At 37.2% G+C, this 13,879-nt stretch overlaps 1 protein-coding gene across 1 annotated transcript in view; it reads left to right on the top strand.

Annotated features, from left to right (window-relative positions):
- Positions 1-13,879, top strand: part of FBXL17 (F-box and leucine rich repeat protein 17) — a 290,756-nt gene that overhangs the window by 262,117 nt on the left and 14,760 nt on the right. The window contains exon 8 of the mRNA XM_413983.8: positions 9,374-9,516. Within this exon, the coding sequence (XP_413983.4) occupies positions 9,374-9,516 (143 nt within the window). The remainder of the gene's footprint in view (positions 1-9,373; positions 9,517-13,879) is intronic.

Consider the following 13,879-nt stretch of genomic DNA (forward strand, 5'->3'; position numbering starts at 1 on the left):
GTTTTGAACTTGAGTCAAGATAATACTAGATATGTGTATGAACTGAGAGAACTGTTTGATAGTAGCCCTGCTGAGAAGGACTTAAGGGTTCTGGTTGATGAAAACCTTACATGAGCCAACAATGTGCACTTTCAGCCCAGAGGTCCGATGGTATCCTGGGTTCCATCAGAGGGGAGTCCAGCTGGACAAGAAATGTGATTGTCACCCTCTGTTCTGCCCTCGTGAGGCCCCAGATGGGGTACTGCAACCAAGACAGGATGCATCTCCAACAAAAGAAAGCTGTGGAGCTTTTGGAGAGGATCCAGAGGAGGGCCACAAAGATGATCCAAGGATTGGAACACCTCTCACAGGAGCTGAATCCAGTTGGCGACCGGTCATGAGCGGTGTCCCCCAAGGCTCAGTGCTGGGGCTGCTTCTGTTTAATATCTTCATTGATGATCTTGATGAGGGGATTGAGTGCACCCTCAGTGCATTTGCAGGTGACATCAAGCTGGGAGGGAGTGTTGATCTGCCAGAGGGGAGAAGGGCACTACAGAGGGGCCTGGATAGACTGGATCGATGGGCCAAGGTTAACGGCATGAGTTTCAATAGGGCCAAATGTCAGGTCCTGCATTTTGGTCACAACAACCCCAGGCAACCCTGCAGGCCTGGGGAAGTGTGGCTGGAAAGCTGCCTGATGGAAAGGGACCTTGGTGTACTGTTGGACAGTCGGCTGAATATGAGCCAGCAGTGTGCCCAGGTTGCCAAGAAGGCCACTGGCATCCTGGCTTGTATCAGGAATGGTATGGTGAGCAGGACTAGGGAAGTCATCCTGCCCCTGTACTCGGCATTGGTGAGGCCTCACCTGGAGTACTGTATTCAGTTTTGGGCACCTCAGTACAAGAAGGACATGGAGGTACTAGAGCAGGTCCAGAGGAGGGCAACAAGGCTAGTGAAGGGCTTGGAAAATCAGCCCTATGAGGAGAGGCTGAGGGAGCTGGGGCTGTTTAGTCTGGGGAAGAGGAGGCTGAGGGGAGACCTTATTACTCTCTTCCTGTACCTGAAAGGTGTTTACAGTGAGAGTGGGGTAGGTCTCTTCTCACTGGTGACAGGTGACAAGACGAGGGGAAATGGCCTCAAGTTGCGCCAAGGTAAGTTTACGTTGGACGTTAGGATACACTTCTTTACAGAAAGGGTGGTTAAGCACTGGAATAGGCTCCTCAGGGAGGTGGTTGAGTCACCATCCCTGGATGTGTTTAAGAGCCGTTTGGATGTGGTGCTTGGAGATATGATTTAGTGGAGGGTTGTTGGAGTTGGGGTACTGTGGTTGGGCTGCAGTTGGACTTGATGATCTTTGAGGTCCTTTCCAACGTGAGTAATTCTATCATTCTATGATTCTCTCCTATGTAGATAGGCTAAAGGAACCAGGCTTGGTCAGTCAGCAAAAGAGAAGGCTGCAGGGATACCTCATTGCTGCCTTCCCATATTTAAAGGAAGTTTATAAACATGAGGGAAAACAACTTTTTACATGGGTAGGTAGTGATGGGACAAAGGCGAATAGTTTTAATTTAAAGAAAGGAAGATTTGGATTAGATGTTAGGGGGGAGTTTTTTAATGATAGAATAGTGAGGCGCTGGAACAAGTTGCCCAGAGTTTGTGGATGCCCAGTCCCTGCAGGTGTTTTAGGCCAGGTTGGATTGGGACCTGGGCAGTCTGATCTAGTACTTGATCTCACACCTGGCAACCCTGTCTGTGGCAAGGGATTGGAACTTGATTATCCTTCCAACCCAAACCATTGTATGATTCTGTGATTCATGGTGGCGCTGAAATGTAGATGTTATGTAAGGCACGTCATGTAGACACACAAGGCAGAGCAGAACTGGACTTAGGACTGGGATGCCAGCACAAAGTGAAATTTTTGAGTGGTATACTGGTAGTAGCTTCTATTTTATAGCAGATGAACTGCAGGGCTTGATGCATGATTTGTATCAATAAACATTCAACAAACATGTATTTAGTTATGGAAATACTCTTATAAATATGAAGTAGAAGTAGATGAAGTGCATATTTTAAGAAGTTGTACCATGCAGTAAGTCTTATTCTAATGCAGAAGCAACATGCATTGTGAGCTGTGATTCCTCTATTCCCAGCAGCATCAGGGAATTCATGCAGTGATTTCTTCAACTGCTGCCTGCAGTTAGAGCAGCAAATCATTTATGGCACATGGAAATGGGATTAGACGTATAGTGTACGTGTCTCTGCATATAACAGATCAGCTGAATTGCAAGATCTCGTGTAATTTGCATGGCAGATAACCATCAACTTCATCGATGCAGAGGGTAAACATAAATCCCATCTGTTAATATGATGTGTATGAACTCATCAAGATTTTTTTTATGGCATCAGGATTAGCTCCGAAGAATCAAGTTCTGTCACCCTCATTCAGGGAAAAAACCTGAATCACAGCAAAATTTTTAGAAAATTAGTTTTTATGTGTGCACTCATACAGCAGAGCCTTTTCTGTGTAAAAGCAGTATTTATGTTAACTAAGTATCCAATAGCTAATCTGTTGTGTATTGTAGAGGATAGTAGTAACATATTTAGGTTAATATTTTAATTTTAGTTCTTAAATATTGTAGTACTTTAAAACTAGCTGGCAGTATATTGTCTGTTTATTCAACTGTGTATTATACAATTGATGAGTGTTTGTGTTTAATTGTAGGCTAATTTACAAATACTTCTCCACAAATTACTGAAAAAAGAATATCAAACTGATTTTTGTGTGGTAAAGCTTCAATGCATTCAGATGCTTATACTTTATCTGCATGATTTACACCTTTCTGTTCCATTTCTAATTCAGTAGACTAATATAAACAGCAGATAGAAAAGCCCATTTAAATTCTTTGATTCACACATTTTCTTTGCAGCTTCTCCAGAGCTTTGCTATTTTAAATAGTTTAGGTAGATGTACCTCCAGCAGCTGAAGGAGAATATTGCACAGTCTGTGAAGCTGGACTATTATGTTGTTTTCTTAACATCTAGATGTATAGTTTTCTTTGCTAATTTTCTTTTTATTATGTCTACTTATTGCAGTTTTAACTCTCATGAACTTCACCACCATTTGTTGTACATTAGGCTTTTCATGACCAAGTGGATGGCTATCAAAGCCGCCTTAATAGCTTTTAGCTATATAATAAATAAAAGATAATGGAAAGTTTTATAAGAAAACTATTACTTGGTAATTTGTGGAGGACTGATTGATTTCTACTCTGCATAAAACCTTTAGAGAGTTTGGAAATTTTAAATGCTAATTCTTGGGCATTTACATGCTTTTGTCATTAATGATGAAAGAATGGAATAAACAAGTGCTAGAATGTGTTTTGAGTGATGGCATTTATATACATACAATGCCCCCAGTGTCAGAATGATGTCAGTGGTAATTTTTAAAAATACTTCTCTCCAGTCCTTACTGAGGGCTGACCAAATACAGTGCTTTTTGCATATGCAAAAAATGCATGCTGCATTTATAGTTTGTTATGTGATGACAGGAGGAGAACAGCAACACAGAAAATCTCACAGAGGTTTATTTTCTGTTAAAAATGAACTGGGAGTTATTAAGGAAGTATTCTATTGTTCAGTAGGTTTGTGCTAGTAAAAATCTGTTTAATTTGATGTAATTATGCTTAATATACTAGATTTCCAAGCAACTTGAGGAGGTAAAAAAATGTATGTAAAACCTGGCCTAATTTTTTCCAGATTTAAAAAATGCATTAAAATTAAATTAAGATTGGGCTTAATATTGGCTCTTCATACTGAAGAGAAGTATGTTACTTTCTATGCTACAACACTCTCATACTTAGGAATGACCCTCATTAGTCAGATTATAAATGTTAGTTACTGCAATTTTTGAAACTTGATAGCATAATATTATATTCTGATTATTATTATTATTTTTACCATATATGCAGAAATAAGGAGGAAAACCTCAAGATGATACACTGCCAAGTAGAGTTTTCCAAGCATATCCTTCAAAATAACTACAGCAGCCTCATCCCTCTCGTTTTACCGACTCAGGAGCTCAATGTCTTTCTAGATCTTTCCACTTTGAGGCAATCACTTCTGCTCATAGTAGTAGATGCATATATCTACACCCGTTTAAAATGAAATTTAGTCAAATTACTATTTGCTTCTAATGGTGATGCTCTAAGGACAAAATCTGTTTTATTTTCCCAGCTATTCCAACCGATCATCTGAAAGACCTATACCTGTTCCTGTATATGCCCTTTCACCATCTTGGCTGCAACAAACTACCAGTACCACTGTAACTGGAGAAATTTTTACTCAGTACAGCTCAAGGCTGTGGGGGTGATTGTCCAATTCCAGTTAAAGACATTACACTTTATCTTCAGCTTTGTAGGAGCTGTACATCAGTTGATTTCCATTCCTCCAACCTAACTCTGCAAAAAGAAATATGAAAACTTGCTTTTGCCAAGAGAAGTGGAAGTATGAAAAAGGAGAGAAAAGAATTGGATGCACTGTTAAATATTCACTTACAGAGAAATTCATATGTCAAAGCCTGCAACTGTAAACGAAATGGTGGCTTTTTGTGTACCCACCTCAACTTTAGTGTGCAGTTTTTCTGTTTTGTCATTTGCTACATCTAGAGCCTGGTTCTCATCAGAGAGAGGCACACCTTTGTCTGTTCTTTATCGCTGATTGTGCTACAAGTTCCTAAGACAAAGCATCGAGACTTACTTCATAAGGCTTTTGCTGTACACATCCTTGTTAAATTACCTCCTGGCTTTCTGAGAATATCAATGTGTTCTGCTTACTGTGGGCAAATGCAGTCAGAGCAGGGAAAAAAAAAAAACAAAACTGTTGAGCAATGCAAACATTTTCCTGACTGAAACTTGCGGCTTAAAGTATTTTGCTCATTGAAGCAGAAGAACTATGTGTATCCAGGTCTTCTAAAAAAACATACAGCTGAAGTAGCTGAGCTGCTAACAGCTGTCTAATCTTTAACTTCACCCTGCTTAACTACCATAGGACTGCTTGGCAGAGGTATTTTGAAAAAAGTTTCAGGGAAGATCAGAGGAATATTAACTGATAAACCTGACATCTGTATAAGGCAAATTAGCAATAATTAGAAGTACAATTAGTGAACACATGAATAAATATGACATATCAGGGAAGAGTTGACACAGCTTCGTTATGAGAAATTGTACTTCGCAGTCGTATCAGAGTACTTTGAAGAAGTCAGCAAGGAATAAGCAAGGCCTGGTTGATACAGTCTGCTGGGATTTCCAGAAAGCATTTGAAAGGGAACTGAGCAGTCACAAAAAGGATCAAGTTTTAGGGCAGGTTCAAAACAAACAAGTGAAGGAGGTTTTCAAAACAGAAGGCAGCCGAACAGATGGACTCTGTGATGCAGGATGTCCAGAAGCCTAAGAGTTTTTTTTGTTTTGTTTGTTTGTTTGTTTGTTTGTTTTGTTTTGTTTGTCATAAAATGGCTGATTAGATGGATTTACAGAGGTACACAGGCACCAGCCTCACTTCAGAAAGTTCAGATTGTAATTTTTTTTCACATGAGGAAATCGTTTGGTGAAAGTATCATTACATTTTCATCTGTCTCATTTTCCTTCTGTGGCTTCCACTGTTGGGTGCTGCTGGAGGCTGAATAGTAGATCTCTTCCCTGACCAACACTATTCTCATGAGGGTGCAACTGCAGATATTTAAAGTTTTCTAAAAATGCTGTCTGTGCATTTCATAGATTAACTGTTGTGATATATCACTACAGCGTAACAGTGAAATGTTTCAGATATGCTCTTGTCAAAATATTTTGGTTTTTTTTTCAAGAAAGACATCTGCTAATCTAGGGACAAAGAGTAGCAGACTAGAACATAAATCTGTGATTTTCTGCTAGAACACTGAGAGAATGTTGTAACTGCCATCAGGCAGACACCATCTGTAATACTATAATTGATTTCTAGCATCACTTGTAATTAAATAAGAAAAATTTGTACCTATTTACTAAAGAATACCCAGCTACTTAATACTGTTGAACGAGAAACCAAATATGTGCATATGTTATCTGTAGGCTCCACAGGAAGTCAGAGTAGAAACACTGGCGAATATGCTGCAGGGGAAAGGCCAGCCAGACAAAAGTACTGTCCATGCAGCCATCCCAAACCTGAAGCATACCACAGGCATCATTGGCCTAAGACATACTTGAAACACAGATCAGACACATAGAATGATTACAGAATGAAATTTCACCGATTATTTTCATATACAATAAAGTGAAGAACAAGTGAAGGCATCAGATAAACAATTGTTTGAAAATCAATCTGAACTGTAAAATGTAAAATGAACTGTAAAATTCTTCCCCAGGAACCTCCAAGGTCACAGAGTTGGATTATTTTTTTCAGTTAGGTTGTTTTTGTGTGTGTGTGTGTGTGTGTGTGTGTGTCATACTCATGCATAGGTTCAGGCATTTTTATTTCTCTTTGTATTGTTCCTGTAAGTATTGTTACTTGAATGAAAAATATAGTGGTTGTCTCACACTACATTTAAGTCACTTGTTCTGGTTTAACTGGTAATTGACAGAATGTAATAATGAGAATGAAAAAAAAAAACATACACATACATTTTCATTTATAGAAGTTATTTAGATTTTCCAGACCCTGGAACTATCTTACTCATTCTCTTCGTTCTTTTAACACTGCAGAGAAAGCAGGTTAAAGACTAGGTTCTCAGAAGACAAGAATTGAAGGCCTTTTTTGCAAAGAGGCTTCATAATGTGTTATTTGATAACTATTTTGTTCTTGTTTCAATAATTGTTAAATCCCTTTTCCATTAGTTTGGAATAAATATTTATCTTCTTATAGAAAAACTGTAAAACTTACGTATAGTTTAAAGTCCTGCACTAGAAATTAAATGCTTTGCCCCTCAAAATGCCAAAAAACAAGGATATGCATACTATACGGTATTAAAGCATGTTTTAAATTATATTTTGTTATGAAATGGTTGTACTTGAGTATTTGGTTATATAATAGTATGCATAAGTAAGAAATAGGATACTTTATTCTTCTAGTTTGTTCATTGTGAGCAAATACAAACACCCGCATGAAATTTCTTGCATTAAGCCATCCACATTCAAGATAGCTTATTGGAGTAATGATCCTCCGGTTACATTTTTGTCTTGAGCCTTCTTCACGGAGCGTTAACAACCTTTTTTAATATAGCAACAGCATCATTCCATACTTCCCTTCTAACCTAAGTGTTGTGAAGGAGCTCTCAGAATTCATATGTCTAATTTCCTGTAATACCTTTACTAGGAGAATTCTTCACCAGTGACATCTGATGATCTTTAATGTCATTCCCTTGAAAGTATTCTCTGCTGATTTTCATCCATTTATCACTTTTTCACAAAGCCTTGAAAAGGAGTGCTTTTTTGTTTTCTCATTCTGATGACAGATTATAGTAACTTTATAAAAACTAGCAGAAATATTCAAAAACAAAAAGTGTTTCAAATTATACTTAACTGATAGTATTCTAAAGTAGGCTTTCAGTAGTCCTGCGCAACAAGAAAGTCTGAAACATTTTCATTAAGTATTCTGAAATTCCTCTAGCTTTTGTTGTTACAAAACAAGTGCTGAAAGTTTCAGGCTCTCTCTCCATGACTTTTATTAAAGTGATATTTCTAAAAGGCTATGAGGAACAAAGTACAAGGTTTATATTCTGTTATATAAAAATGTACCCATCTGCAGAATTAGGATTTGTTTTTAGGGATGTACTGGAAATATGGAGTTGGTATTGTCATGTAAAAATTGATGAAATCATAATGAAACTACATAGACAACTGTATCAAAAGTTAATTATGTCAGCTACAAAATTCAATTATCATTGCTTTTTGTGTGTGTGTGTGTGTGAACTGCTGGGAAAAAAAAAGAAGAAAAAAAAATGTGTTCCACTCCATCTTCCACAGCTTGTAAGAATGTACTCGGCCTCCTTTGGCTGATTTTGGTTGTGAATCAAGTCCACCTGAATATTTAAAACTTAACAAATTATCCTTGCTGTCATCTGCCATTAGTACAGGTCTCTATAAAACTACTGCAAGGTCAGGTGGGTTCTCGCTGCTTCCAGCATTCAGATATACCCTGATTAGCTAAGATTAACATCTGGAATATCAAAAGCTACCAGCTCTTCATAACTTTTTCTTTCTGTGACAGCAGGCTCTGTAGTATGAACAGAATCGGCTTACATCTGCTGAAATATCTTCCCCTTAATGATATTTCCATTATTTGTACTAAGTCACTCCTTCATCTCCATTTCAGCAACTGCATTATATCTAGAATAAGAAGAGCAAACATTCTGCCTCATGGCTGGAATAGCACTGGAAGCCTTGGACTTTTTCTTAAGCTGAGTTTTCAGCTATGAAGGCAGCTGCTCATTGCTGTTAATAAAATACAACTGGACTAATAGTTTCTGAGCCTACATTTCCCGACAAGTTTTATAATCTCTGGTGACCAAGGTGATAGTAATTTGAATCCTGTATGTCATTCCAGACTACCGATGTCATGAAAAAGCTTGTTGAAGCTCTTCAGATTCTCAGTGGTTTGCAGGCCTTTTAGAATTTCCAGTTCCTCTTTCCTTTCTTTTCTTGAAAGTTCAAATTCAAGTTCCTGTTTGAATTCCTCCTTTTTATTTTATGGCCTGTTTATTTTTTTATTCTTAATTACAAGAGTGTTCCTGAAGAAAACATGAAAGTGAAGCACATGGTTGTTGTCACATCATCATTATAAACATTAGGAAATGCAGTTTTAGAATATTGTTGTAAAATACATGATGTAAGATACCTTCAGGGTTTCCTAAATCTGTTTGTTTCATTAACACAGGAAATGTCCTGTTATTCTTTGTGCTATCTTTGCAAAATCACTTTGCTGGAAAAAAAAAAGTTGTTGATTTTATCAGTGTCAGTTATTTCCTTTGAATAGTGTGGTAGGTTTGTTGTTTTTTTGTTTGTTTGTTTGTTTAATTCTATAGTTATTTCAATTTCAATTCATTTGTCTTTGATCCTTCCAAATAAAGTAATTAAGAGTTCACATGGAGTATCTATGCTATGGTCTATTTGTGTGAATTAAGTAGATAGAAAAATATATCAAAAGATGTGTTTATCTCTGTTTGTGTGTGTGTGTGTGTGTGTGTGTATTTGCACATCTGTATTCCTAATTTGTGGCTCATCTATAGTTACAAATTTCTAAAATACAATATTTATTACAGGGTACATAAAAACTTCTGACAATTTCTTTTTAATATCATTTAGTGTATACATATAACTCAGCTAACTGTATTTTCTAATTCTGTGGCTCATATCCTTAACATTTTTTACAGCTCTGATAGCCATTGGACGATACAGCATGACAATAGAGACGGTGGATGTTGGATGGTGCAAAGAAATTACAGACCATGGAGCGACCCAAATTGCACAAAGCAGCAAGTCTCTCAGATACTTGGGGCTGATGAGATGTGATCAGGTAAGCAGCATTCACGTGAACTGGTACCTTCTTCAGCATAAGTGATAGAGTGAGTGTTGATGTGTCTAGATGTGAGAGTGAGAGAAAGGGAAAATAGATTTGTGTCCTGCTGTACGAATAAGCCTGGTATTCACTGCGGTGGTAGAATTTCTAGTACACTGTGTTCATATATTTTGCTAAAAAGTATCTATAGAGCTAAAAAGAGCATTATAAATTTTTGCTGACATAGATTTTCAAAATACACCCACAGGCTACACCTACAACCTCAAATAGTCGCACAAGTTTTATGTAAAATCTGCCCTCTGAGAATTTTAAGTATTTTTGGCTAAAAGTGATTGGTATGTCATGCCATTACAATGATAGACTGCTCTCTCTTTTAAAAAGAAGAAAAAAGAAACAATAGAATACTAAAAATACTGCAGTGCTACCTGCAGAATGATTTTCTATAGGTCTGTGTTCTTGCTCATATGTAATGGTCTTGAAAACAGATAGGAAGAGATTTGAATAAAACCATGATACTTAAGTATATATGTAAATATATATAATTAATATCTAGCTTTCTCACTTGGAATATATTAGGAATGCCTATAAGTTAATTTCATTAAAAATAATAGTTTTTATGGTATTTCTTTTTTACACAATACTATTCCATAATTTGAACTCAGTGTAAGTGGTAACTTTCCTTCTCAGCTGAGGGAGAGGCATAACTACATAACATTTAAGTTTGGAAGCCTTTGGGGAAAAAATGGAGATTCAAGATTGGTTCATGTTCGAGCTAATGAATTTCACAACAGGGAATCCTCACTCAAAATGTCAGTTTGCTGGGGTGGCCAAAAAAGTAGGAACGTTGGCCAGAGTGAGGAAAGACAAATCTAGCTCATTCATGTCTTACTTGTTTTCAGAGACTATTAGAATATTTGTTCTGTATCTTTATGAATGTATTTAAACTAATGTTGAATTAATATCCTTCAAATTGAAGCTTTTCCCTCACATTTTAGCTTTAGAGGCACCTGAGTTTCACTAACACCAAAAGCTCTCTCTGCCTTTTTCTTTTCACTACTGTACTCTGTTGTTACTCACCTCAGTATTAACATGCAGAAAAAAGATTTTCACTCCAGGTTTGTTCAAACGTGAAAAATGTTGTAGTATGTATATTAAGACTCACCAATAGCAAATATTTTAGATGGAACCTCTGTGTATAGGCATCTTAGTTCATCAGCTTACAAATTTTGTGGGTATAGACTGATGTTTTTTAAACATTTGGATATATTGTATAGTCTTTTATCAAATATATTTCTTCTGCTGCTTCTTCCCATAAAGCTCATCACCCTTTTGTCCATCCATAAAGGAGAAAAATGTGATTCCTGGGATGTAGTTTAGTTTTTTCACGACTTTGTAAACCATGTCAAATACTACTGACAGTGTATTGTAAAGTACAATATAGCATTCCTTTGGGAATTGTTCCCACATCTCTCAGAGGAATGCCTTCTCCTGACACCATTTCACACTCTAATTATAAGCAAATTGAACCCACAAGGTCATGTATAGCCATTGGAAGCACATTACTTGTTGTCTGAAGATAACTTATGTGTTCTTATTCATCTATATATTCAGCTATACTCCTGACAGTTCCATCTTTTTGTACTTAGAAAATGAGAGAAAAACTCATGTCTCCTAAGAAAAGATGAAACCAATGCATTTCTCAGCACCAGTCACAGAATCTTGCTCTACTGTTGTCCAAACAGCATTCATTCATAGTTAGTTATTAGTAGTTACATCCTATTCTCCATTTTCATTAAGCTCCTAGACAAGGATGCTTTTACCTAGAATGTCACTAGACAGAGAGAGAACAAGAGAGTACAGTCCCACATCACTCTATATTTAGGCTTCAGGAGTAATGGCTTAGTTCAGAGATGAGAGAGAAAGATGTCTGGAATCAGAGAAGAAATAGCTAAGAGTCATTGGAAACTCAGTCTCTGGTTTCAAATCTGAAAATACACCTACAGGGACTGTGTATTCTTCAGCCATCATGAACCAAATTTCAGGGTCCAGCTTGTGATTCTCATCATATATTTCAGGTGTGCAAACTCCTAGTTGAATATGACTTGAAGAAACATGTTTTTTAATTCTAAGCTGTTTCATGCTCAAAAACATTACCATGCATCCTTTGCAATACTTTACAGAAGACAGTCAAAAGAAAAAGAAAACAAACAAACAAAAATCCACCGTATTTCAACTGGCAGTGAATAATAATTTCTAGGTCAGTTGTAAAGTTAGCAATAGGATTTTGTAAACCCAGCTTTAGAAAGTTTTCATTGCAAGGAGAGGTTTAGCACTTGGGAAGAATTGCTCTGTCTACTGAAGCTGACTCCACTTAATCTCCTAAACTTTAGTGTTTTATAAGAGCCAGTAGAAGAAAAGAGTGTGTGAGTTTCTTTGATGGATTGTGCTAAGATTATGTACTTAGAGAATGTTCAAAGGGTTACTTGACCTTGGGAATTAGATCTGACCCCGAATCACCTGATCAATTTTACATATATTTATTTTGTGGATTTAGTTAATGTTGAACAATCAACAAAGATCTAATAAGTGCAATAATTTTATCCAGTCTTCAACTGCTATAGAAAATCAATGACATTGATGCTGAAAACAAGTTTTACTACCTCATTGCTTAAACTCTATGTACTGCAGTCTGTATTTCTCTTAATTGCTGGTTTCCTGGCTTTCCTGTCCCTTTACAAATGATTATGCACCATCTATTGTCTTGTTAAAGTTAATTGCAAGATGGAAAAACAGTATTTCCTGACAAAAATTCCATGTAGAAAAACAGTGTTGACTCTGTATGCCTGCATGTGTGTATGTTTGTGTGCGTGTACATGTGCGTGTACATGTGTGTGTGTGTGTGTGCGTGTTCAAAGCATGGTAGCCAAACTTGTTAAGAAGTAAGGAAATACTATTACAGCACTGTGGTACTAGGGTTACCACTGGGAAACATTTTCTTGCTTGTGAAGCCCTGATGGGAAAAATAGCTCCACAGACAGAATGAAGTAAGTATCCTTGACTTGAAGGTTTTTGGCAGCTGGAAGATGCCAGCTCCCTTTTTTCACTGCAAATGAACAGAGAAATTACTGAAGAAAACCATGTCTTCAACTGTCTCTCCCCAGTATCATGCAGAACTAATTTTTTCCAGTGACTGCTCTTTTAAATTAAAAATGTCAATGTCCAGCACATCATTAGAGGAAATTCTTGGGTGGTGCAAAAGGGTTTATTTACATGCCCTGTTGACTGAGATTCTTGTCTTAGGACTGTTGCCAGCTTACAGTGAAGAATGGGTTAGATTTTCCCCATTTAGCCAACCTTCTTTTTCCAAGGCACTAATTGTTACACTGGTACCAGGTAGCAATTGTGCCTTTCTAGGAATTCCTAGGCATTGGAGGGGAAGTACTTAAACAGAGTTACATAAGGAACATATGTACGTAGACTTCAAATGGTTGCCACTAAAATACCCTTTATGACCCAGGCTCTGTGGAATTTCTTTGATATGCTCTTGACATAAATTAAGGGCGTCAAGGGTCCTCCCAAGAAAGATCAGAGAGGCTGCAAGCTTGGGCAAAGGCAGGCTCTGTTTTACGCCATTGATTATCTAAGTGCCCTCAGGCAGTGGGTTTCAGTAGATGCAGAGCATTATTGATCCACACCATGAAAATAATCAAATTATTCATTTCTCATCAAACTGCTGTTGCCATGACCTTTCTTTTTATCATGTTCTTTACCATCTAACATGCACACCACAGGAGCAGTATGTTATTTGCCTGAAAATAAATGTCGTTTTATTTAGAAATCTCATAAAAACCACTGACTTCACCATGAGATCATCATAACAAGGGCACATATTTAGGATGGAATTTTCTAATGTGCATTTTAACACAATTTTTTCAACATTTGATGTTACTAAATAGCAACATAATTGCTATTATACAGAATACAGTACAAATACTGAATACAAAGTATAGAAAAAGTCAAATATCAGGACATCCTAAAAATCTTTCAGAAATATCCATGTTTTGTTTTACGACACATAGGTAGATAGTATTCTTTTCAATGTAAGATCACTAGAGTCAAGGTTGCTGAGAATATGTCTTTCTTTTCTAATTGTCACTAGCACCTCCACAATGGAGTCAAATTTGGCTCTCTCTGCACTACACAGCAGTGGTTTCTGCAGCCTTCGTAGAGCTCTGAATGCACCAATACTGCTGGAGAGGTGCACGGCAGCCTGAATGCCTGGGCCTGTGTCCTGATCGCAGCCTAATTGCCAAAGTTGAGCACCTCATCCAGGAAATTAGAACTCAGGAGATCCTGTCAG

The sequence above is a fragment of the Gallus gallus genome, chromosome Z (genome assembly GCF_016699485.2).
Source record: "Gallus gallus isolate bGalGal1 chromosome Z, bGalGal1.mat.broiler.GRCg7b, whole genome shotgun sequence".
Classification (NCBI taxonomy): domain Eukaryota; kingdom Metazoa; phylum Chordata; class Aves; order Galliformes; family Phasianidae; genus Gallus; species Gallus gallus.